Raw genomic sequence first — 23,492 nt, 5'->3', positions numbered from 1 at the left:
CCCCCACCCCGGTCCAGGAGGCCACTTGAATGGATGAGACGTTTCATCTGCTTCGAGTCCTCCTGAGTTGCCGTTTGTCTTAAATGTGGGGTCCTGGAAGGGGTGGGGGGGCATTTCAAGGGCACATTCCAATGGGGGTAGGGCACACCCACACCGGGGGGGGGGGGGGGGGGGGTATGTCGGTCGTTGGGGGAGGTGGAGTTGAAAAATGAAATTCCTAAAGTTCTGCTGAAATATACGAACGAGACGAGTGCTAGGTCGGACTCGCTGACTGCTGGGGTCTCGGAGTAGCAGCTGAGTGCCCACCGTACAATAATAACCTACCAAATGACTGAAGACCCTCATGGCATCCGCCTCTTCTCTCACTGACTGCCTGAGATTGGCTTCCTTCGCCACTCTTCGAGTGATACCACCCTGTCGCCTTTGCCTGCAGAGACCATCCTAGTAGAAGGGAGTTCCACCTTGAAGGGGCTCTGTATTTTTTTTGAGGGGGGGGGGGGCAGATCATAACCAAGATGAAATGCAACGCCACGCTTAGGCTGTTAATCCTGCCGCTGGTTAATCAGATCCCCCTCCCCCAGGTGCCCCTCGTAGGGCGAGCTGAAGCTTCTGCGGAGGTCAGGCAGCTCGTTAATGCCAAGGGTAACAGCTAATGGGGGACGCACTTCACCGGAGCTGGTGGCCTGAAGTCACCGCGGCGGGCACTGAACGGAGCCCTCTGAATATTTATGACATTTCTGAGCACGCTCGCGGAGTCACATGGCTGTTGTTCTACGAGACTTGCCCCCCCCAAAACACACAGGCCGAAAACACTGTAGGAGGTGCACTGCGCATTCCTGCCACTAGTTGTGCTCTTCTGCCGGCTTTGAAGGTCGCCGAGGTTGCTGCGGCTCATTTCATTCCAGGCTTTTGTTTCAATTCTTATTTGTGTTGCTGGAATGGCTGTGTGTGTGTGTGTGTGGGGGGGGGGGGGGGGGGGGGGGGGGGGTTGGGGGGTTCGGTTCACTGGCGACTGGTCACACACAACCACATACAAGACCACCTTCTCTCATCCCACCTCTACCACTCGCACCCAAAGAAGCAGGACTTCATTGCCCTCTAGTGGTGAAGCCACTAAGTGAAGAGATCAACGTTCCCGTCAGCACTGCCAACCTTGTTGAGTCCCAGGACGATATATGAAATTAACATGGCATCGCAATGAGACTCATGGATTGAATCAGACTTGCAAAGTACTTGAAGAGTATTGTGTGGAGAAACAATGAGGATGGGTGTGAGGTTAAGACTATCACCTTGCCTGAAAATTCATGCCACCCAGAAATTAAGCTGGTACATTATTGATTCGTGCTCACCATGAAATGTTGTACCACAAACCAGTTCATGCCATCTTGGGCTGCCAAACAAATTTTCATGAACTTTAATCCCTTTTTCAAAAGGAAAAACGAAACCAACTCTAACATTTCATCATAATTTAGGGTTTCATGCTGAAGAAACGTGGGGACAAATATAAAGTATTTAGGTATCACCTGAGGATAGTGAAAGGCGCTATATACAATGGCATCTTCTCAGGGTCCCCCCTCACTACTTTATCATGGTTTGATCTTAAATCATGAGTGGCATGGTGGTCATGTCGCTGCCTCGCAGTAAGGAGACCGGGGTTTGCATCTTCCAGGTGCCCCCTGCATGACGTTTGCATGTCCTCCTTCTGTCTGTGTGGGTTTTTCTCTTACAGTCGAAGACATGCTGGTTAGCTGAATTGGTATTCCTAACGGACCAACTTTAGGAGGGTGGAAGAAAACTGAAGTGCTGAAACACACTTGGCAAACTCTGCACAGGCAGTGACTTGAACCCGTGTCCCTGTGAGCCTGCTCCTTTGGCTGCTGTGCAGCACCTTCCCCATAAAACTTCAGCTGTCATCTCATGGCCTCAGTTACAGGCTGGCTGACCACCCATTGGATGTGCTGTCATGTGGTTAGGCAGAAACTACAGTTATGATGACAAACGGTGACTTAGATGACCTCTCACGAGGTCCGTGATGTGGAACAAACCATTTTGAAGCTAGTCAGGGTTAGGTGACCTCTGACTGAGTGCCCTCTGCCCTGCTCTGCCACAGTTGAAATGCATTACTACTAATGTTTGTGATGCGCCATCTGCTGGAATGACAAATGCAATGCATATGTCTCTGTTATATGCCATTTGGTATGGGGCATGACAAGCCAATAATATCCAACTGCAGAGTCACAGCACCACACATCACTGCAGGTCTACACTAGCAGTTTCATGGCAGAAGTTAAGGTTAGGGATTTATGTCATTAGCGTGCAGTATAAATGTGCAATGACATCTCTTCCATTGTGAAACTGTTGGTGTAGATGTGCAGTGATGAATGGTGCTGCCACTCTGAAGTTGAAGGCTTCTCTAAAAAGCAATGTTAATGTTTGTGATGTGCCATCTGTTGGAATGAAAAATGCAATGCACATATCTCTGTTATGTGCCGTTTGACATGGGATTTGAAAAAGTAGTGCTAATGTTTGTGATGCACTATCTGTTGGAATGACAAATGCAATGCATTTTACTTCTACAAATGTTTGTGATGTGCCACCTGTTGGAATGACTCTGTTATATGCCATTTGTTATGGGACTCATAAAAGTCAATAATATCCAATTGCAAAGTTACAGTACTATACATCACCACAGGTCTGCACTAGCAGTTTCACAGTGGAAGTTAAGGTTCAGGGTTATGTCATTAACATGTAGTATAGATGTGTGGTGACATCAATTCCATTGTGAAACTGCTGGTGCAGGCCTGCATCGACGTATAGTGCTGCAGCTCTGCAGTTGGATGCTTCTTGTAAAAGCAGTGTTAATGTTTGTGATGTGCCCTCTGTTGGAATGACAAATGCAATGCATTTCATCCATCCATCCATTTTCTAACCCACTGAATCCGAACACAGGGTCATGGGGGTCTGCTGGAGCCAATCCCAGCCAACACAGGGCACAAGGCAGGAACCAATCCCGGGCAGGGCACCAACCCACTACAGGACACACACCAAACACACACCAGGGACAATTTAGAATCACCAATCCACCTAACCTGCATGTCTTTGGACTGTGGGAGGAAACTGGAGTACCTGGAGGAAACCCACGCAGGCATGGGGAGAACATATAAATTCCACGCAGGGAGGACCTGGGAAACAAACTGCAATGCATTCTACTTCTATAAATATTTGTGATGTGCCATCCATTGGAATAACAAATACAATTCATTTATCTTCTACAAATGTTTGTGATGCACCGTCTGTTGGAATGACAAATGCAATGCATATGTCTCTGTTATATGCCATTTGGTATGGGACTCGTAAAAGTCAATAATATCCAATTGCAAAGTTACAGTGCTATACTCACCACACGTCTACAATAGCAGTTTCACAGGTGATGTTAAGATTCAGGGTTGTGTCGTTAGCGTGTAGTATCGATGTGTGATGGTGTCATCTCCATTGAGAAACTGCTGGTGTAGGCCTGCATTGACATATAGTGCTGCAGCTCTGCAGTTAGATGCTTTTTGCAAAAACAGTGTTAAAGTTTGTGATGTGCCATCTGCTGGAATGACAAATGCAATGCATTTATCTTCTACAAATGTTTCTGATGCTCCCTCTGTTGGAATGACAAATGCAACGCATACATCTCTGTTATGTGCCATTTGGTATGGGATTTGTAAAAGCAGTGCTAATGTTTGTGATGTGCCTTCTGTTGGAATGACAAATGCAATGCATATAAAGTATCTATCTATCTATCTATCTATCTATCTATCTATCTATCTATCTATCTATCTATCTATCTATCTATCTATCTATCTATCTATCTATCTATGTATCTATTTCTCTGTTATATGGCATTTGGTATGGGACTCGTAATAGTCAATATAATCCAACTACAGAGTCACAGTACCATACATCACCGCAGGTCTATGCTAGCAGTAAAGGTTCAGGGTTGTGTCGTTAGCGTGTAGTATGGATGTGTGGTGACGTCAATTCCATTGTGAAACTGCTAGTGTAGACCCTTGGTGACGTATAGGGTTGCAGCTCTGCAGTGGGATGCGTCTTGTAAAAAGCAGTGTTAATATTTGTGATGTGCCATCTGTTGGAATGATAGAGACATAGCCACTGGTCAGACACACGGACTGACACTTGTCCTTTTTTTAAGGTGGATGTTGTAACCCCCAACCCCAATTTATAACAATTCACCTCACTTGATAGTAAAACTGAAACTATAAACCTGCACTTGAAAAGAATAAAGAAATGGACAGAAGCCGAGCACAGTGCATCCTGAGATTTGACAGACCACTTATACTGTAAGTCGTCAGACCATTAAAACCAAACATCACAATTCTATGAAAACAATATAACTGAAGTAATTGTGGCATTGAGTCCAAGTGTTTGTAGTTCAGAGTTTCTGTTGCTTACCAATCACTTTTGCCAACCTAGCAGACCACCCAGTTCGCCTCAGTGGTACAGCCGGCCCCTCCTGCACTTCTGGATGAGCATTCATTGGTCGTCTGCTCTCCTGCACACAGGGCCAGCACTACGACTGAAGACGAAGTCACAGACAAGATAGTGTGAGTCGCCGGGTACAGCACGTTGAGTCCGTCAACTGCCTCCGACTCGCTGAGGTTACGTAAATGAGGGCTACGACTGAAAATCCCTGACAAATTTGTCAGATGTGACATGTCCTTAAGTTTCTTCATTTAAGAGGGTCCTCTCTTGGTTTGGAGCCTCTGACTTGTATTCTCATTTGTTCTCTCATGTCTTGGTTGAAGATTTCGACTGCTCTTCCCACTTCTGACTTGCTTTCCCACGCCTATGGCTCTCATTACTCTTTTATTCTCCTTTCATTTGTTCTCAGGGTGAGCTGCTTGTCTCGTTACACTCAGGTGTTCTTCCCGTTCTTCCCACCCAAAGCCCCTGCTCTCTGTTTTAGGACCAGATAACCTGCAGGTAGGCCATCCTCTGTAATACATGGCAGCAGTCCACACACACACACACACGGACACACACACACAGTGCTGAGGACCTCTTTGGTGGAGCCTATACATCTGGGGGCTTCTATTAAATTATACAGCCCTCACCACCATCCTGTTGTAATTATTCAAGTTCTGTGATGCTGATGTAAAAGTTAGCACTCACTGCCCCCTGCTAGTATGTTATTTTCTTTTCCCAGTACTGTGACCAGTGTCGTTCCCGCTAGAGCATCATGCATCCAGAACAGGTTCGCAGGAGAGCCAGAGCCCATCCCAGCAGGCACCGGACACAAGACAGGGACAATAATTCTTAATAATAATTCTTTGCATTTATATAGCGCTTTTCTCACAACTCAAAGCGCTCAGCAATTGCAGGTTAAGGGCTTTGCTTAAGGGCCCAACAGAGCAGAGTCCCTTTTGGCATTTATAGGATTCGAACTGGCAACCTTCCGATTGCCAGTGCAGATCTCTAGCCTCAGAGCCACCACTCCGCCTGGACAACAATCCCTGGACAGGGCGCCAGTCGATTGCACACACACACACACACACACACACCAGGAGCAATGCCACTAAACCTGCATATGTTAGGACTGCACCCATTCCGTAACACGGAGAACATGCAAACTCCACACGGGGAGCAGCCATCTTGCTGTGAGGCAGAGGGACTGCCATTGTGCCACCAGGTCGCCTCTATACAGCTTCATCTTTTCTCCATTTTGAGAGCCTTTAAAAGTTTGGAGCCCCCATACACCGTAGCGCCTCCTAGAATCCTGAGCTCAGCTTCAGAATCCAATGCGTCCTGCAAACGGAGCGCTCGTGATGGAGACGGCGGCTCAGGTTAAAACGCCCAGCCTGCCCTGCGCGATCCGCTCTTCACGATCTTTCAAGGGGGCGGAGCATTCGGATTACTAAATGCGCGTCCGCGGTGTTTGTGGGCGTGGACCCGTCGCACCTGCCGTGTAGCCACGCCCCTCGCCACACCTCACTATCGTCTCGTCTGTAGGCTAGCGCTCCTTTGTCTTTAGTCGGACTCCCTGCGGGTTATTAAACGCTGGGTGGACTGAACCCGCACACGGCTCAGCTTTTTTTATGGGCGTTTTAAATTTTGAAGAATCGGCGTGGGGACAACCAACACTGTGACAGATTCAGAGAGTTGTCGGGACGCCGCCTTCACTCCTGACAATGTCCAGTCACCCAGTGCCAATGATGTGAAAAGCTTCTAGAATTCTGAGATCATTGAATCAACACCTTTATCGATCTGGTAAATTCACGGGCGGGGTCGTGAGTTCAGAAAGTAGGGACCCTCTTGGGGACGTAGAGTGTTAAGACCGACCACTCCAAGGCATTGTGGGCACCGAGAGTAATAAAAATAAACTTTAGCTTGAAAAAGCAAATCCTCTCGTCTGTAGAATGTAGACTTTCTTCTTGCATTGGTTAAAACCTCCTCCAATTCAATCATATTTCCAACATTTTTATTTACACATCGTGATTTTTCTTAGAAGAGGGCAGGACTGATGACAACATCCAAAGCTGCTATATCAGCCCCCGGTGACTGGGGAAGAGTGAATTGAATTAAAGCCCACCCGTGTCAGCTGTGCCTGTAGCGTTGAGCTTCGTCCAGACCCCCGAACTTCGCCTCCGCATACTCTCTGCTCAGATCCTAAGTGTCTTTTCGCATTGGCCGATATTTTTAGCTCCATTAATGATGCGATTCTTTGAGCAGACCCAACATGTTATTTTTTTCTCTCTCCTGTTCATTTATATGACCAGTTACATGCGATTTAAACTGTCACATTACATAACAACACTTGGTGCATTCGCGTTACCCCAAGGGCTCTCGTCACGACTGCGCGATTGAAACCTTTCTGATTTACACGAAGCCATGAAAATTCACGTTATGTAAAACGAAAAAAAACAAAACAAACGTAACGTAACGCACGTTTAAAAGCCGCTTATTGTAGCAGCTCTGAAATATCCGACGGGCCGCAGGTACAGAACGCTAATTCTAGGTTTCCATGGAAACGACCAAGCAACTTGTAAATCTCCGTCTCTGAGGACCGGGGGGGGGGGGGGGGGGGGGGGGGGAGTGTAGAGGGACACGAAACAACAACAGAGAACCGAGGTGACAGGAAAGGGGCGGGCTAAGGAGACCCCCGAAAACAAAACAGGTCGTCCTCCAGAGACACAAGTGTGCGATCAGTACGGGCGGGTGCCGCCCCAGCGCACTATGTTTGGAAAAGCTAAATGCAGACGGAGCTCCGGGCGTGACGCGGGGGGTCTCGAGGGAGGGTAGAGCAGGTGGGAATGGGCTGTGGGATCTCCTCGCAGGTATACTCCGGAGAGAGCGCCGATAGCCGTTCTGTGTGGGAGGAAATCATCCGTGAGGGCGAGCAGTCCCGACGAGGACCAAAGCAACGCTCCTGAAAAGAAGGACACGCTGAACGACATCAGAGGGCATGTCATCCACGAGCGCTCATTCACAAACACCGAGGACCTCATGGCGTCAACAAAACAAAGAAAACACGTTTGAAAACTGCTGACATGGCCGTAACGGGACCAGTGGAGGGGAGCGGACCTCTCTAATATAGCGCCAGTCAGGTTACTAGCAAAATAACAGAATTATGAACATATTCATATAGATAGAACGAAAGGCACTATATAATAGATAGATAGATAGATAGATAGATAGATAGATAGATAGATAGATAGATAGATAGTCACTATATAATAGATAGATAGATAGATAGATAGATAGATAGATAGATAGATAGATAGATAGATAGATAGATAGATAGATAGATAGATAGATAGAATCAAAGCCACTATATAATAGATAGATAGATAGATAGATAGATAGATAGATAGATAGATAGATAGATAGATAGATAGATAGATAGATAGATAGATAGAATGAAAGGCACTATAAAATAAATGAGAAACACTATATAATTAATAAAGATCACTTTAAATGCACTATATCATAGATAGATAGATAGATAGATAGATAGATAGATAGATAGATAGATAGATAGATAGATAGATAGATAGAATGAAAGCCACTATATAATAGATAGATAGATAGAATGAAAGGCACTATATAATAGATAGATAGATAGATAGATAGATAGATAGATAGATAGATAGATAGATAGATAGATAGATAGATAGATAGATAGAATGAAAGCCACTATATAATAGATAGATAGATAGAATGAAAGGCACTATATAATAGATAGATAGATAGATAGATAGATAGATAGATAGATAGATAGATAGATAGAATGAAAGCCACTATATAATAGATAGATAGATAGAATGAAAGGCACTATATAATAGATAGATAGATAGATAGATAGATAGATAGATAGATAGATAGATAGATAGATAGATAGATAGATAGATAGATAGATCCTCCCACAGTCCAAAGACATGCAGGTTATGTGGCTTGGCGATTCTAAATTGGCCCTAGTGTGTGCTTGGTGTGTGTTTGTGTGTGTCCTGCGGTGGGTTGGCACCCTGCCCAGGATTGGTTCCTGCCTTTTGCCCTGTGTTGGCTGGGATTGGCTCCAGCAGACCCCCGTGACCCTGTGTTCGGATTCAGCGGGTTGGAAAATGGATAGATAGATAGATAGATAGATAGATAGATAGATAGATAGATAGATAGATAGATAGATAGATAGATAGATAGATAGATAGATAGATAGATAGAATGAAAGGCACTATAAAATAAATGAGAAACACTATATAATTAATAAAGGTCACTTTAAAGGCACTATATAATAGATAGATAGATAGATAGATAGATAGATAGATAGATAGATAGATAGATAGATAGATAGATAGATAGATAGAATGAAAGCCACTATATAATAGATAGATAGATAGAATGAAAGGCACTATATAATAGATTGGCGATTCTAAATTGGCCCTAGTGTGTGCTTGGTGTGTGTTTGTGTGTGTCCTGCGGTGGGTTGGCACCCTGCCCGGGATTGGTTCCTGCCTTGTGCCCTGTGTTGGCTGGGATTGGCTCCAGCAGACCCCCGTGACCCTGTGTTCGGATTCAGCGGGTTGGAAAATGGATAGATAGATAGATAGATAGATAGATAGATAGATAGATAGATAGATAGATAGATAGATAGATAGATAGATAGATAGATAGATAGATAGATAGAAAGGCACTATAAAATAAATGAGAAACACTATATAATTAATAAAGGTCACTTTAAAGGCACTATATAATAGATAGATAGATAGATAGATAGATAGATAGATAGATAGATAGATAGATAGATAGATAGATAGATAGATAGATAGATAGAATGAAAGCCACTATATAATAGATAGATAGATAGAATGAAAGGCACTATATAATAGATTGGCGATTCTAAATTGGCCCTAGTGTGTGCTTGGTGTGTGTTTGTGTGTGTCCTGCGGTGGGTTGGCACCCTGCCCGGGATTGGTTCCTGCCTTGTGCCCTGTGTTGGCTGGGATTGGCTCCAGCAGACCCCCGTGACCCTGTGTTCGGATTCAGCGGGTTGGAAAATGGATAGATAGATAGATAGATAGATAGATAGATAGATAGATAGATAGATAGATAGATAGATAGATAGAAAGGCACTATAAAATAAATGAGAAACACTATATAATTAATAAAGATCACTTTAAATGCACTATATCATAGATAGATAGATAGATAGATAGATAGATAGATAGATAGATAGATAGATAGATAGATAGAATGAAAGCCACTATATAATAGATAGATAGATAGAATGAAAGGCACTATATAATAGATAGATAGATAGATAGATAGATAGATAGATAGATAGATAGATAGATAGATAGATAGATAGATAGATAGATAGAAAGATAGATAGATAGATAGATAGATAGATAGATAGATAGATAGATAGATAGATAGATAGATAGATAGATAGATAGATAGAATGAAAGGCACTATAAAATAAATGAGAAACACTATATAATTAATAAAGGTCACTTTAAATGCACTATATCATAGATAGATAGATAGATAGATAGATAGATAGATAGATAGATAGATAGATAGATAGATAGATAGATAGATAGATAGATAGATAGGAAATTCAGAACAGACATCAATATATATAGAGGCCCACGTGCCCCTTTCTGAGTTGGGCGTCTTTTGTTTTAGTGGTCAGTATCCCTGGCACAAACGCTCGCAGTTACAAACACACACGCACGCGCACACCCCGACATGCACTCACACACATACGCACATGCGCGTGCCCTCCAGTCCTTTTGGCTATCAGTCGCCTCGTGAACAGCATTCTAATCGGGCACTGCTCCTGGCACACAAGCAGTAACGATGCCTATCCCGAAGGGGGTATTACTTATTTCTAATGACGTGCAGCCCCTGCTAATCTTTCAGGGAGTCTTTCCAAACTCCCTGCTTATCACACATCAGTGCGCGTGTCACTCGGTTAATGAGGGGCGTCGTGTTTTCTGTTCCGCGCTCCCGGCTTCATTAGCTCTGCTCTGGAGCGCAGCGAGGCGTGTCCGGCCCGGCTCAGCTCCCATCCAGCGGGCCGTCTAATTACGCACTCGGTTACTACGACGGCCCGTCTCGCGGATGTAAAGCGTATGCGAGTTCGCTGAGATGCCACAGGCGATACTGGCACAAGAACATCGGAGCGGAAAGGCTGGTCAATGGGGAGCGCTAAGGAAACCGAGCGACGGCCAAGGCAGCGGGAAGGATGGCCTCCGGCAGGCTGTGTGACCTCCTTCTGTCAGCAGACATTAACGGGCCGGGGGCACTCTGCACAATCCAGTCATTGTCAGAAGCCCAGGCTGACCGCATTTCAGACGGCCACTTTCCCCCCAGATCTTCCTGTCTGCATTGCGGCCATGCTGTTTTTTTGACACTGTGGTCATAGCGCCGACCCCGCTGTCATGTTGGTAAGACAGCCAACTCCTTGGAGAGTTTACAGAATTTATTCTAGCAGTCATGAGAAACAGTATAGAAGGAGCAATGGAGCTGAGTCCTAAAGCTAGTGTCCCCTATGGCCACCTCAAGTAGGGAGTCCCATTATTCCTCCTCCACTAAACCTTACAGCAAGCACTTTGCACTCTAGAAGGCAGCATTCTCCTGGCATCCACCATGTCCAGATTGGTCCATGAAGTGCGATTCATCACTCCAGAGAGCATGTTTCCACTACTGCAGTATCCAATGGTGGGTGGCGTGCTGTACAACACTCTGGCCGACGCTTGGCATTGTGCACAGTGATCTTAGGCTCTGCCATGGACACCCATCTCATGAAGCTCCTGGCGCACAGTTTCTTGTGCTGATGTTGCTTCCAGATAGAGTTTGGCACTCTGCTGTGAGTGATGCCACGAAGGATCGGCCATTTGTATGCATTCTGTGCTTCAATGCTCAGCGCCCCACAGCGAAGTGTGACGTCTGCTCAGAAAATAATCTGCTGTGCTCTTCCATCTGTTGCAGACCTCGAGTGTCATAAACCACATCTACAGGATCACCACGGACTCATCACACCGGGCCATCACTTGGTCCTAACCGGGGTAAACCCCATAGGTCAATGAAAACTAAAACTAATAGACACCCGAACAGCCCCCAGAAAAACAGCCCGTCTTCATGCTTATTTGTGTGTTCTGTCATAGAGTGTGTGAAGGTGTGAGTGTGTGTTGGTGTGTGAATGCGTATGCACATGTATGTGTATGTGTGTGTGTTTGGGTGGAGTCTACACACACACACACACACACACACACACTTTCATTGGCACATCAGTTCAAATCAGATCAAATCAAATCATATTTGTCACATACAATTACACACGTGCACAACTCCTTCAGAACTGCACAGTTTGGCGGCTGTTTATAATGGGCAGGATGCTGTTTAATTTACTGGATCAGCTGTACATGATCTGTATGTGACGAGGCGGAGACAGATACCAAATTATATTCCTGTGCATTAACTTCCGGTGAATAAATTCTCTAATTCTAACTGTAATTCTAATTCTGATTCTAATTCCAATTCTGATTCTAATTCTGATTCTGATTTTGATTCTTAATTCTTACTTCAATTCCAAAAATAATTCTAATTCTAATTCTAACTCTAATTCTGATTTTGAATCTGATTCTAATTTTCATTCTAATTCTGATATTGATTCTGATTCCTAATTCTTATTCCAATTCTAATTCCAATTCAGATTCTAATTCTGATTCTGATTCTAATTCTAATTCAAATTCTGATATTGATTCTGATTCTTAATTCTTATTCCAATTCCAAATCCAATTTGTAACAGTAAGGGGCGCTAGTGCTCCCTTGAACCCTCAGGTACCACGCCAAACACCAGGTAAAAGAATAATACTTCTTATATTTATTATAATATTGTGCACTAAGCACCCTCCACTCCACACTACACATACAATAAATCAATAATCAATCACCAATACAATATTCACTCTTCCTCTCTCAGACACTTAGCCACCCTTCCTCCCAGCTCAGCTCAGTGTCTGGGCTTTCCCACAGTCCTTTTATATCCCCTGACCCGGAAGTGATTCCAACCCTGCAGTCCATGATTCACTATCCCTTCCGGGTCAGATTAAAAGTCCTTTTCTTCATCCCGGAAGCACGTCTTTCCTTCTGGTCATATGATCAGGACGCACTTCCGGGTCATAGGGCACGTATAAGTCCTTGAGCCTCCCTGCAGCGTCCTCTGGTGGGCCCCACGGTGTCCAGCAGGGTTGGGAATAAAAGCTCCATTGTCCATGATGGTCTTCAAGGCAATCCCATGCTACAGGGAGGGCTCCATCTAGTGGCCTGGGGGTATTGCCTGGATGAACAACCAGCCATATCCCACAAATTCTAATTCTAATTCTAATTCTGATTCTGATTCTAATCTGATTTTGATTCTTAATTCTTATTCCAATTCAAATTCCAATAATAATTCTAATTCCAATTCTAACTCTAATTCTGATTCTAATTCTAATTTCAATAATAACTGTAATTCTAATTTCAATTTTAACTCTAATTCTGATTCTGATTCTAATTCAAATTCTGATACAGATTCTGATTCTTAATTCTTATTCCAATTACAATTACAATAATAATTTGAATTCTAGTTGTAATTCTAATTCTAAGTGTTATTCTGATTCTGCTTCTAATTCTAACTGTAATTTTAATTCTAATTCCGATTCTAACTCCAATTCTGATTCTGATTCTAATTCAAATTCTGATTCTTAATTCTTATTCCAATGCCAATAATAATTTCATTTCTGATTCTAATTTTAATTCTAAGTGTTATTCTGATTCTAAACCTAATTCTAATTCTACTTCTCTGCGGCTTAGCTGGTGTTGCTCCTCGCTCTTCCCATTTCACAATAATGTCACTTCTAGTTGACCGGGGCAGGTCTAGCAGAGCAGAAATCTCATGCACTGACTTGTGGTAAAGGTGACATCCTATGACAGTGTCATGTTTAAAGTGTCTGAGCTCTTCAGTTTGTCATTGGAGATGGTGTGGCTTTGTGCTGATCTGATGCTCCTGTTAACAATTAAACAGCTGAACTCAATCATTTTGGGTCCTCGTGCGTTTAGCCGTATGGTGTAGTTGTTTGTCAACAGTTTTTTATATTTCTATTTAATTTTGACTGTCAACATTTCAATAAGAATGTGTTTCTCTAAACGAAACAAGCTGCTGGGACCCTTGAGGCGTTCAAACACAGCTTGTCTGACTTTGTGACTCCAGCCAGGCACTCGGCACGACTTTTTTTCCCAGATATTTTCATTTTGAAGTTTTGAGTGGTTTTTAACCGTTTGTGGCCCCGTAGTTTCTCAGAATGAAGATCGAGGCACATGTTGGATTACCCCAAATTGAAGTCAATCGGGGACACTGAAATAACAGCAGAAAGAGCTGATGATGGGCCGTCCCGGGACGCTGGGTCCGTAGCCAGTTTGTTCTGCCCTAAACGGGCGCCTCTGGTAACTTTTGGCGTATTTTCAGGCTTCTCACTCTGGGAGTGACGTTTTCCTGCATTCCTCAGCCATGGAGCCACATGAAACACATTAAAGACGCTTCCTCTTCAGTACAGCTGACCGGCAGCACGTCCAAGTAACACACAGGCAGGGCGGAACTGCAAAGAATGAAGGGTCTGGATGGAAAAACAAAAAACAAAAATGATTCTGTTCTCTTAGGAGATGTTTTACTGGGCACAAGTAACATCATCACGAGGAGAAAAGGCAAACTGCCAAGCAAGTTTTTAAAGTGCCTCTGAATTTAAACCGCCACGCTCATCCATGGGGTCATTAAAAGTTTACAGGGTCGCTGGCTACGGGTTGAGATCTAAATAATCAACACAGACCTCAGTGTTAATGTTTGCAATGCACCAGCTATCGGAGTGTATTTTGTGAGGCATGTAGTGATAAAGTGCATTGCAATTTTCATTCTAACAGATGGCGCATCACAAACATTTATAAGTAAGAAAATGCATTGCATTTGTTATTCCAAGATAGCACATCACAAACATTAGCACTGTTTCTATGACTCTCATATCAAATGGTATATAACAGATCCAAAGCAACTAGGTGGACACACAGACACACAGACACTTGTCCTTTTATTAACATGGAAAAGCTGATTTCTGTCCATCTAGCAGTTATTCTGTGTTAGCCATATTAAGCATCAATGTTTCCAGTGCACCAGCTGTTGGAACTTATTTTGTTATGCATTTAGCAATACAATGCATTGCATTTGTCATTCCAACAGATGGAGCATCACAAATAATTGTAGTAATGAAATGTATTGCAGTTTTCATTCTAACACATGGAGCATCACAAACAATTGTGGCAATGAAATGCAATGCAATTGTCATTCCAACAGATGGTGCATCACAAACATTTATAAGTAAGAAAATGCATTGCATTTGTCATTCCAACAAATAATTGTAGTAATGAAATGTATTGCAGTTTTCATTCTAACACATGGAGCATCACAAACAATTGTGGTAATGAAATGCAATGCAATTGTCATTCCAACAGATGGTGCATCACAAACATTTGTAAGTAAGAAAATGCATTGCATTTGTCATTCCAACAGATGGAGCATCACAAATAATTGTAGTAATGAAATGTATTGCAGTTTTCATTCTAACACATGGAGCATCACAAACAATTGTGGTAATGAAATGCAATGCAATAGTCATTCCAACAGATGGTGCATCACAAACATTTATAAGTAAGAAAATGCATTGCATTTGTCATTCCAACAGATGGTGCATCATAAACATTTATAAGTAAGAAAATGCATTGCATTTGTCATTCCAACAGATGGAGCATCACAAATAATTGTAGTAATGAAATGTATTGCAGTTTTCATTCTAACACATGGAGCATCACAAATAATTGTGGTAATGAAATGCAATGCAATTGTCATTCCAACAGATGGTGCATCACAAACATTTGTAAGTAAGAAAATGCATTGCATTTGTCATTCCAACAGATAGAGCATCACAAATAATTGTAGTAATGAAATGTATTGCAGTTTTCATTCCAACAGATGGTGCATCACAAACATTTATAAGTAAGAAAATGCATTGCTTTTGTCATTTCAACAGATGGCAAATCACAAACATTAGCACTGTTTCTATGACTCTCATATCAAATGGTATATAACAGAGACAAAGCAACTAGATGGACACACAGACACACATACCTAGACACGTGTCCTTTTATTAATGTGGAAAAGCTGATTTCTGTCCATCTGGCAGTTATTCTGTGTTAGCCATATTCATTGTCAACGTTTGCAGTGCATCAGCTATTGGAATGTATTTTGTTATGCATGTAGCAATACAGGGCGGCACGGTGGCGCAGTGGTAGCGCTGCTGCCTTGCAGTTAGGAGACTCGGGTTCGCTTCCCGGGTCCTCCCTGCGTGGAGTTTGCATGTTCTCCCCGTGTCTGCGTGGATTTCCTCCGGGTGTTCTGGTTTCCTCCCACAGTCCAAAGACATGCAGGTTAGGTGGATTGGTGATTCTAAATTGGCCCTAGTGGGTGCTTGGTGTGTGTGTGTGTGTGTGTGTGTGTGTGTCCTGTGGTGGGTTGGCACCCTGCCCAGGATTGGTTCCTGCCTTGCTCCCTGTGTTGGCTGGGATTGGCTCCAGCAGACCCCCGTGACACTGTCTTCGGATTCAGCTGATTGGAAGATGGATGGAAATCACAAAATAAAGGTTGTTTTGCACCCAGTTAAATGCACACAATTACCACATGTAGTACTGGCCATTTCCTCCAAATGCAACAACAGGGCACAGTTTGTCCTGATGCCAAAAGGGAAACGCCAATAGAAAGCATTGACATGCAAGCCCCACAAAGGCTCTTCTTCTTGGCTAAAATCCATCGGTTTGGGCATGCGGCCCCTGGCTTGGCTCGGTTTGCGGAGCAGACTTGTGTGGCACGACTCAGAAATGGGGATGTGAATGTGCAGGCAGTGCATGAGGCTGATGAAGAGTGTGGTGGGGAAGCAGCAGCAGAAGTCTGGCTGGGAGATCAAGGGAAGGAACAGGGGGCAGTCGTACTCCTTACACCTCCAATCAACTTTAAACAGGACCACCAATGTGATCTTCTGCATTTCTCATTTGCATTTCTTATGAAGTTATGGGAAAGAGTAGCGGAAGCTCAGTTAAGAAGTGAGGTGATGATTAGTGAGCAGCAGGATGGTTTCATGCCAAGAAAGAGCACCACAGATGTGATGTTTGCTCTGAGGGTGTTGATGGAGAAGTTTAGAGAGAAGGCCAGAAGGAGTTGCATTGCGTCTTTGTGGACCTGAAAAAGCAAATGACAGGGTGACTGAGAGGAGTTGTGGTATTGTATGAGGAAGTCGGGAGTGGCAGAGAAGTACGTAAGAGTTGTACAGGATATGTACGAGGGAAGTGTGACCGTGGTGAGGTCTGCGGTGGGAGTGATGGAGGTGGGATGACATCAGGGATCGGCTCTGAGCCCCTTATTTGCAATGGTGATGGACAGGTTGACAGATGAGATTAAACAGGAGTCCCCATGGACTGTGATGCTTGCTGATGACATTGTGATCTGCAGGTTGAGGAGACTCTGGAGAGGTGGAGATATGAGAGGAGAGGAATGAAGGTCAGTAGGACCACCAAGACAGAATACATGTGTGTGAATGAGAGGGAGGTCAGTGGAATGGTGAGGATGGAGGGAGTAGAGTTGGCGAAGGTGGATGAGTTTAAATACTTGGGATCAACAGTACAGAATAATGGGGATTGAGGAAGAGAGGTGAAGAAGAGAGTGCAGGCAGGGTGGAGAAGAGTGTCAGGAGTGATTTGTGACAGACGGGTATCAGCAAGAGTGAAAGGGAAGGTCTACAGGACGGCAGTGAGACCAGCTATGTTATATGGGCTGGAGACGGTGGCACTGACCAGAAAGCTCCCCTGCCGCTGGCTCTGAAGCTGATCACTTGAATGAAGGCATGGCAGCTCATTCTGTTGGTGGCTCATCCCTAAGCTGGTGCAGCCGGTCAGTGCGGTCTCAGTTTTCTGTGATGTTAAATTTTGCATATCCTATATAATGAGATTCAGGCAGTGGGCAAGGACAGGGGCAGCTTTGTGCCTGCTGGGCTGGTGGGCCATCTTAACAACATCATAGGCCCCTGGGAAAAGTAGAGCACTGGGGCCCCTGCTTTAATAGCAAAACAGAAACACACATAGACATTAAAGGGCCCCTATGCTCGTGGGACCCCAGCATGCCCATACGTTAAGATGACCCTGGTATTGCGTACACGAGACAGTAAATGAGCGGATGACCTGGTGTTGTTATCAAAGCAGTGCCTTACAGCGTTTAAAAGGCGGGTGCCATCGTACGCCTGCACATCACACACTGCAGGCTCGCAATCCCAATCAGCACTCAACGTTGGGCACTTCTTGTGGCATTTCACTTCCACACATGATAAGAAAAACACGGAAGAGACGGGAAAAGGCAAAGGGTGGGCTACAGCCAGCCCACAATCAGCACAATAAAGTTCAACTTCTTTTTCAACAATGTAATGCTGGGTCACTTTGCTTTGGACGACTGCACCAAAAGAACGACTGAGGACGCCATGTTGGTAGACGTTTACTCAAATCCACTTTACAATAATCAAAAGTTTAGAGTCGGATGGCAATGTGGCCTCGTGATTTGTAAGAATTTTAAATCCCCTTTGAATAACATAACTGAATATCACCAGGTGTAGCAATATCTGTGGGACCCCCAAGCCCCCCCACCATAGACGCTTTACACAGTCCATCACATCACAAACTGAAGGTCAGCCATGAAGCACAAGGAGGGACTGAAATGGAAACAGAAATCAGCTGATGTGCCGCCTTTTAAGGGTGTGGAGTCCCAGGAGGCGGGGCTACCCTGACATCACTCTCGCTGGCTCCTCCCTCTGGCTTTATATTGAGCCAAAGGAGACTCAGCAGTGAAGATAATCACACACATAGAAATGAATGAAATGAAATTAACAGAAATTAACAGAAAATACATAATTAGACCAATTAGGGGTGGACAGAACAATATTATAAAAAATAATGGAAAGCAATGAACAATAACGAAAAGTGAAAAAAAAAATAAACATAAGCCAGGCTGAAACATAACATTATATAAATAAGTTTATTCAAATCTAACATACATATTCATTGCCAAGGAAAGACAAAGGCTTGTGGAAAGAGTTGGGGATCCCACCAGGAGACCCCATTTAACTGGCAGGTTAGCAAACCAAAAATAATCTAAATGAATGACGGGTTCTAAATTGGCCCTAGTGTGTGCTTGGTGTGTGGGTGTGTTTGTGTGTGTCCTGCGGTGGGTTGGCACCCTGCCCAGGATTGGTTCCCTGCCTTGTGCCCTGTGTTGGCTGAGATTGGCTCCAGCAGACCCCCGTGACCCTGTGTTCGGATTCAGCGGGTTGGAAAATGGATGGATGGATGAATGACGGGTGAGAGTAGCACTGCAGCGCCCTCTTGTGTCTCTGCATTGAAACAGAAGGCAAGGAGCCTTCAGTCAGTCTGTCAAACCTGTTGGTTCAAAAAGATGATGCCCTCCAGATGGGGCGGCGTTTTTATCTTTTGTGCTCAGGGGCACCAGAGGAGCCTGAACATTAAAGAATTCTTGTGGTTGGTGGTCCTCCATCCTACAAATGAAAATGGAAATAGTGCATTAAAGCTGCTGCAGTGTACCCTTGAAACTGCCCGTGTAAGGGACTCACCAAGCTTGTGTGTTGAATCCAGTCAGTTAGTCATCGTCCAACCCACTATATCCTAACAAAGGGTCACGGGGGTCTACTGGAGCCAATCCCAGCCAGCACAGGGCGCAAGGCAGGAATAAATCCTGGGCAGGGCGCCAGCCCATCACAGGTGAGCTGAAGTATATAAACTTATTTTTTAAATATATATATATAATATTGAATTTTCAACAAATACATTTGACGTTTTTGTCCATCTATCTACACTCAGTAACCCACTGTGACAAAGTGAAGACCTGTTTCCAAAAAGGGTCGCCAAATGTATGTAAAAAATTCAGCAGTGAAATCTCTCATTTCTAGAAGTATTCAGACCCTCTGAATGTTGTGGTTGGGAGGGGGGGGGGTATATTCAGGGCATTACCTCCCCCTGGAACGCTAGAGAGCTTGCAGTGGGGGGGCCACGGGTTTGGATCCTGGAAGCTCAGCCCTGCTGTGACCCGTGCTCACCATCAGGGGGCGCCTGAATGATAGCTGAGCCCTTGGTGGCACCAATTCCACCACACCAGGAAGTGCTGCCGGAATAAGGATCATGGAGCAGCTGGTGCCCTATAAAAGGAGCCAGAGTCGGGAGGAAGAGGACGAAGCTTTGCCAAGAGGAGGGGAGGCAGACAGAGAGAGAAGGAAAAAGAAAGAAGAGAATTGTGCTTTGGTGTAGGGCCTTGAACTGTGCTGTTCAGGTGGGAAACGGGGGGCTGGGGGAGGCGTTTCCCACGAGAAATAAGGGAAACAATGAAAGTGGGGGCGTGTGTGTGTGTGTGTGTTGCACTTGTGCCCTGTGTCTGTCTGTGTCAGGTTTGGGCAGCAGCAGCCTCTGGTGGCCACAATGCGCTACTGCACGTTGTGCTCAAGTGCCTCCTGTTTGCTTGAATTCTCCTTCAGATGTTTCCCATTTGCCATCTGTGGCCTGACTGGCCATCATTTAGAAAGCCACACATGTGCCAGTGTTATAGAAGGTCCACAACTCCATGGAATTCTCTGTAGGTCCTCCATGATCAAATTGTGGTGAGGCATAAATCAGGGCAAAGGGAATCAAACCCTTTCTAAAGCTCTGAGTTTTTCCCAGGAGCACAACGGCCTTTAAGAACTGAGAAAGAGAAGGAGTTTGGAACCACCAGGACTCTTCCTGGAGTTAGACGTTTGGCTGGGAAAGAAGAGCCTCAGTCAGGCGGGTGACCAGGAATCCAAGGGTCACTCTAAAGGAGCTTTTGAAGTCCTCTGCTGAGGTGGAAGGACAACCATCTCATCAGCACGGCTCTCCATCAATTGGGTATTTATGGTCAGCCGCCCAGACAGAAGCCACTTCTGAGTAAAATTCGTTATTAAGGGAAAAGATTCTGTGGTTTGATGAAACAGAAACTGAACTCTTTGGGTAGACCACCAAGCACAATGTCTGGTGAAGACCAGGCACTGCTCTTCACCTGCCTAATACCATCCACACCAGGGTGGTGGCAGCTGTCGAGACAGGGAGATGGGTCAGAATTGAGAGAAGGACGAGTGCAGCCAAATCCAGAGGGGTCTGTGAAGACCCCTGCTCCAGAGTGCACACCACCTTAGGCTGGAGCGATGGTCCAATGACCTGAAGCGTGTGGCCAAGACAACGCTGGGGTGGCGTTGAGACAAGTCTGTGAGGGTCCTTAAGTGGCGCAGATGCAGGACAGGTGAGGAGAGACCCTAAGATGGCCGCTTGCGGATGCGTCCCACCCAGGTTAATGGAGGACCTGCTAGGAAGAATTAAGGAAAACAACACCCAACTCCAGGTGTGCAAAGCTTGGAGAGACTCACCGAGGAGACTCTAAGCTGCCAAAGGGTCTTCTGCAAAGCACCAAATGAAGGGTCTGAATACTTAACAAGAAGGAGAGATTTCGGTTTTTGAATTTGAATCCCTTTGCAGACCTTTCTGAAGATACGGTTCTCTTTGTCATTATGGGTTGTTGCGTGTGGATCGATGGGCAAAAATGACAAACGTATCCAATTCAAATGAAATAAATCTACAACACCACAAAGTGTGCAGATAGTGAAGGCGTCTGCTTCCACTGGAAATGAGCTTATCATTAATACAAAATGGCCACCATCCACAAAATGAACCCTTCAAGTCACCTCGCATGTGTCACACTGGTAGAGCCCACCTGTCGTCGCTTCCATTTGCAGGCCTCTTATCGATTTAACATCCCGCCGTTGACCCGTTGGAGTTGTCAGAATTCCGACTCCTCCTGCCCTTCTCATTGAACGTGAGAATTGGGTGAGTGGCACTGCAGAGGTCAATTAAACACCACGTGGTTAGACAAGATGACGTGCCATTGGCACATGATGCCAGTGCAGGTGTCCACCATTGCAGTTGGGTGTAACGACACTCTCTCTCTCTCTGTCTTTGTCTTTTTCCAGGTTGACCGACACACTGATCCAGCAGGAGCGGCTGCAGGCGATAACGGTGAGTGAATGCACCTCAGCCAGTGGGTAGGGGCGTGAGGGGGGTCCTGGGCTCAGAATGACACGAGGAGAGGTCTGCTTTGGTGGCATCATGAGCTGAAGTCAAAAGAAAGCAAAATACTCCTCAAAAGTGAAAGAACTCCACTCCAAGCATGTCGGGAGGCGATGCCACATTAAAGCTCAACAACCATTGAAACTCAAGTGCCAGCAGGGTGGTACTGTGGCGCAGGTGACAGTCAATATGTGATGCCACCAGTCAGAAGAGTCCGAATGTCAGCCGCCTCGCTCAGTCTTTCTAAATGATGAATATTCATTACTGTCTCCGCCCATCTTTCCTGTTACCGCCCCCTTCAACTGGACTTTTTCTCCGCCTATTTGCAGGCTGACATCTTCATTTCTGGCTCATGCATGATGTCCGCTTTTTATCCACAAGTGAGCAGTGATGCCCACATCTGTAACAAAATTTCGTTTTCTTTTTTTTGTGTGGCACTGATCATGCAGCGCGGGCATAGGACACTGTACACATGTAAATCTTGCACATTTTGTGTTTGGTGGGTTTAGCAGATAACTCTGAATGAGGCTGTGGGTTCAAGTCCTGCTGCTGACACTGTGTGATCCTGAGCAAGTCACTTGACCTGCTAGCACCCCAATTAGAAAACCAAAAAGAAACGTAACTGATTGTGTCCCAAAATGTTGTAAGTCACCTTGGGTAAAGGCATCAGCCAAATAAGTAAATACAAATATAAATAATTTCCAGGAGCACCAATCATTTGTGAGAAGCAGAGCCGAGGTGCCCATGCCCACATCTCACAGGGTGCTCTACTCTGTGTGCCATCGCCATTGCATTAAGTTTTCCATCCATCCATCCATCCATTATCCAACCACGCCATATCCTACCTACAGGGTCACGGTGGTCTACTGGAGCCAATCCCAGCCAACACAGGGTGCAAGGCAGGAAACAAACCCCGGGCAGGGTGTCATCCCACTTCAGGGCACACCCACACACCAAGCACACACCAGGGACAATTTAGGATCACCAATCCACCTAACCCGCATGTCTTTGGACTGTGGGAGGAAACCCACACATACATGGGGAGAACATGCAAAGTCCACGCAGGGACGACCCGGGAAGCGAACCCAGGTCTCCTAACTGGGAGGCAGCAGCGCTACCACTAAGATTTCCATGATGCTTTTACTGTAATAATGATGTTCATTGCAGTAAGCTTTGTAGGTCAGGTTGGCAGTGCTGCCACCTAGTGGTCCCTCAGTACTGCTCTTGTGTGTCCCCCCTGTGTGGCCGGCATGTCCCCAGCTCTCTCACCTTCTTGTAAATTGCAGCATATATGGCAGGGTGGCAGCCTGTTTCTGCAGCTTCTCACTTGGAGAAGACCTAGCAGTTTAACAGATCAGTTTAGTCATTTTTGTGCTGCACCTCTTCATCTCTCTAAGGCATTGATCACTTTGAAAGACGCTATATATACAGTGCATCCGGAAAATATTCACAGCGCTTCATCACTTTCTCCACATTTTGTTATGTTACAGCCTTATTCCAAAATGGATTAAATTCATTTTTTTCCTCAGAATTCTACACACAACACCCCATAATGACAACGTGAAAAAAGTTTACTTGAGGTTTTTGCAAATTTATTAAAAATAAAAACATTGAGAAAGCACATGTACATAAGTATTCACAGCCTTTGCCATGAAGCTCCAAATTGAGCTCAGGTGCCTCCTGTTTCCCCTGATCATCCTTGAGATGTTTCTGCAGCTTCATTG

General features: G+C 44.9%; 1 protein-coding gene across 2 annotated transcripts in view; it reads left to right on the top strand.

Annotated features, from left to right (window-relative positions):
* The window catches only part of palm1a (paralemmin 1a), a 133,241-nt gene that overhangs the window by 27,596 nt on the left and 82,153 nt on the right, over positions 1 to 23,492 (top strand). For both annotated transcript variants that reach the window (XM_028816649.2, XM_028816651.2), the window contains exon 2: positions 21,672 to 21,717. In XM_028816649.2, coding sequence (XP_028672482.2) covers positions 21,672 to 21,717 — 46 coding nt within the window. The remainder of the gene's footprint in view (positions 1 to 21,671; positions 21,718 to 23,492) is intronic.

Source organism: Erpetoichthys calabaricus, chromosome 12 (assembly GCF_900747795.2).
Source record: "Erpetoichthys calabaricus chromosome 12, fErpCal1.3, whole genome shotgun sequence".
NCBI classification, from domain to species: Eukaryota; Metazoa; Chordata; class Cladistia; order Polypteriformes; family Polypteridae; genus Erpetoichthys; species Erpetoichthys calabaricus.
The sequence above is the reverse complement of the archived record's forward strand: the minus strand, read 5'-3'. Positions and strand labels throughout refer to the sequence as shown.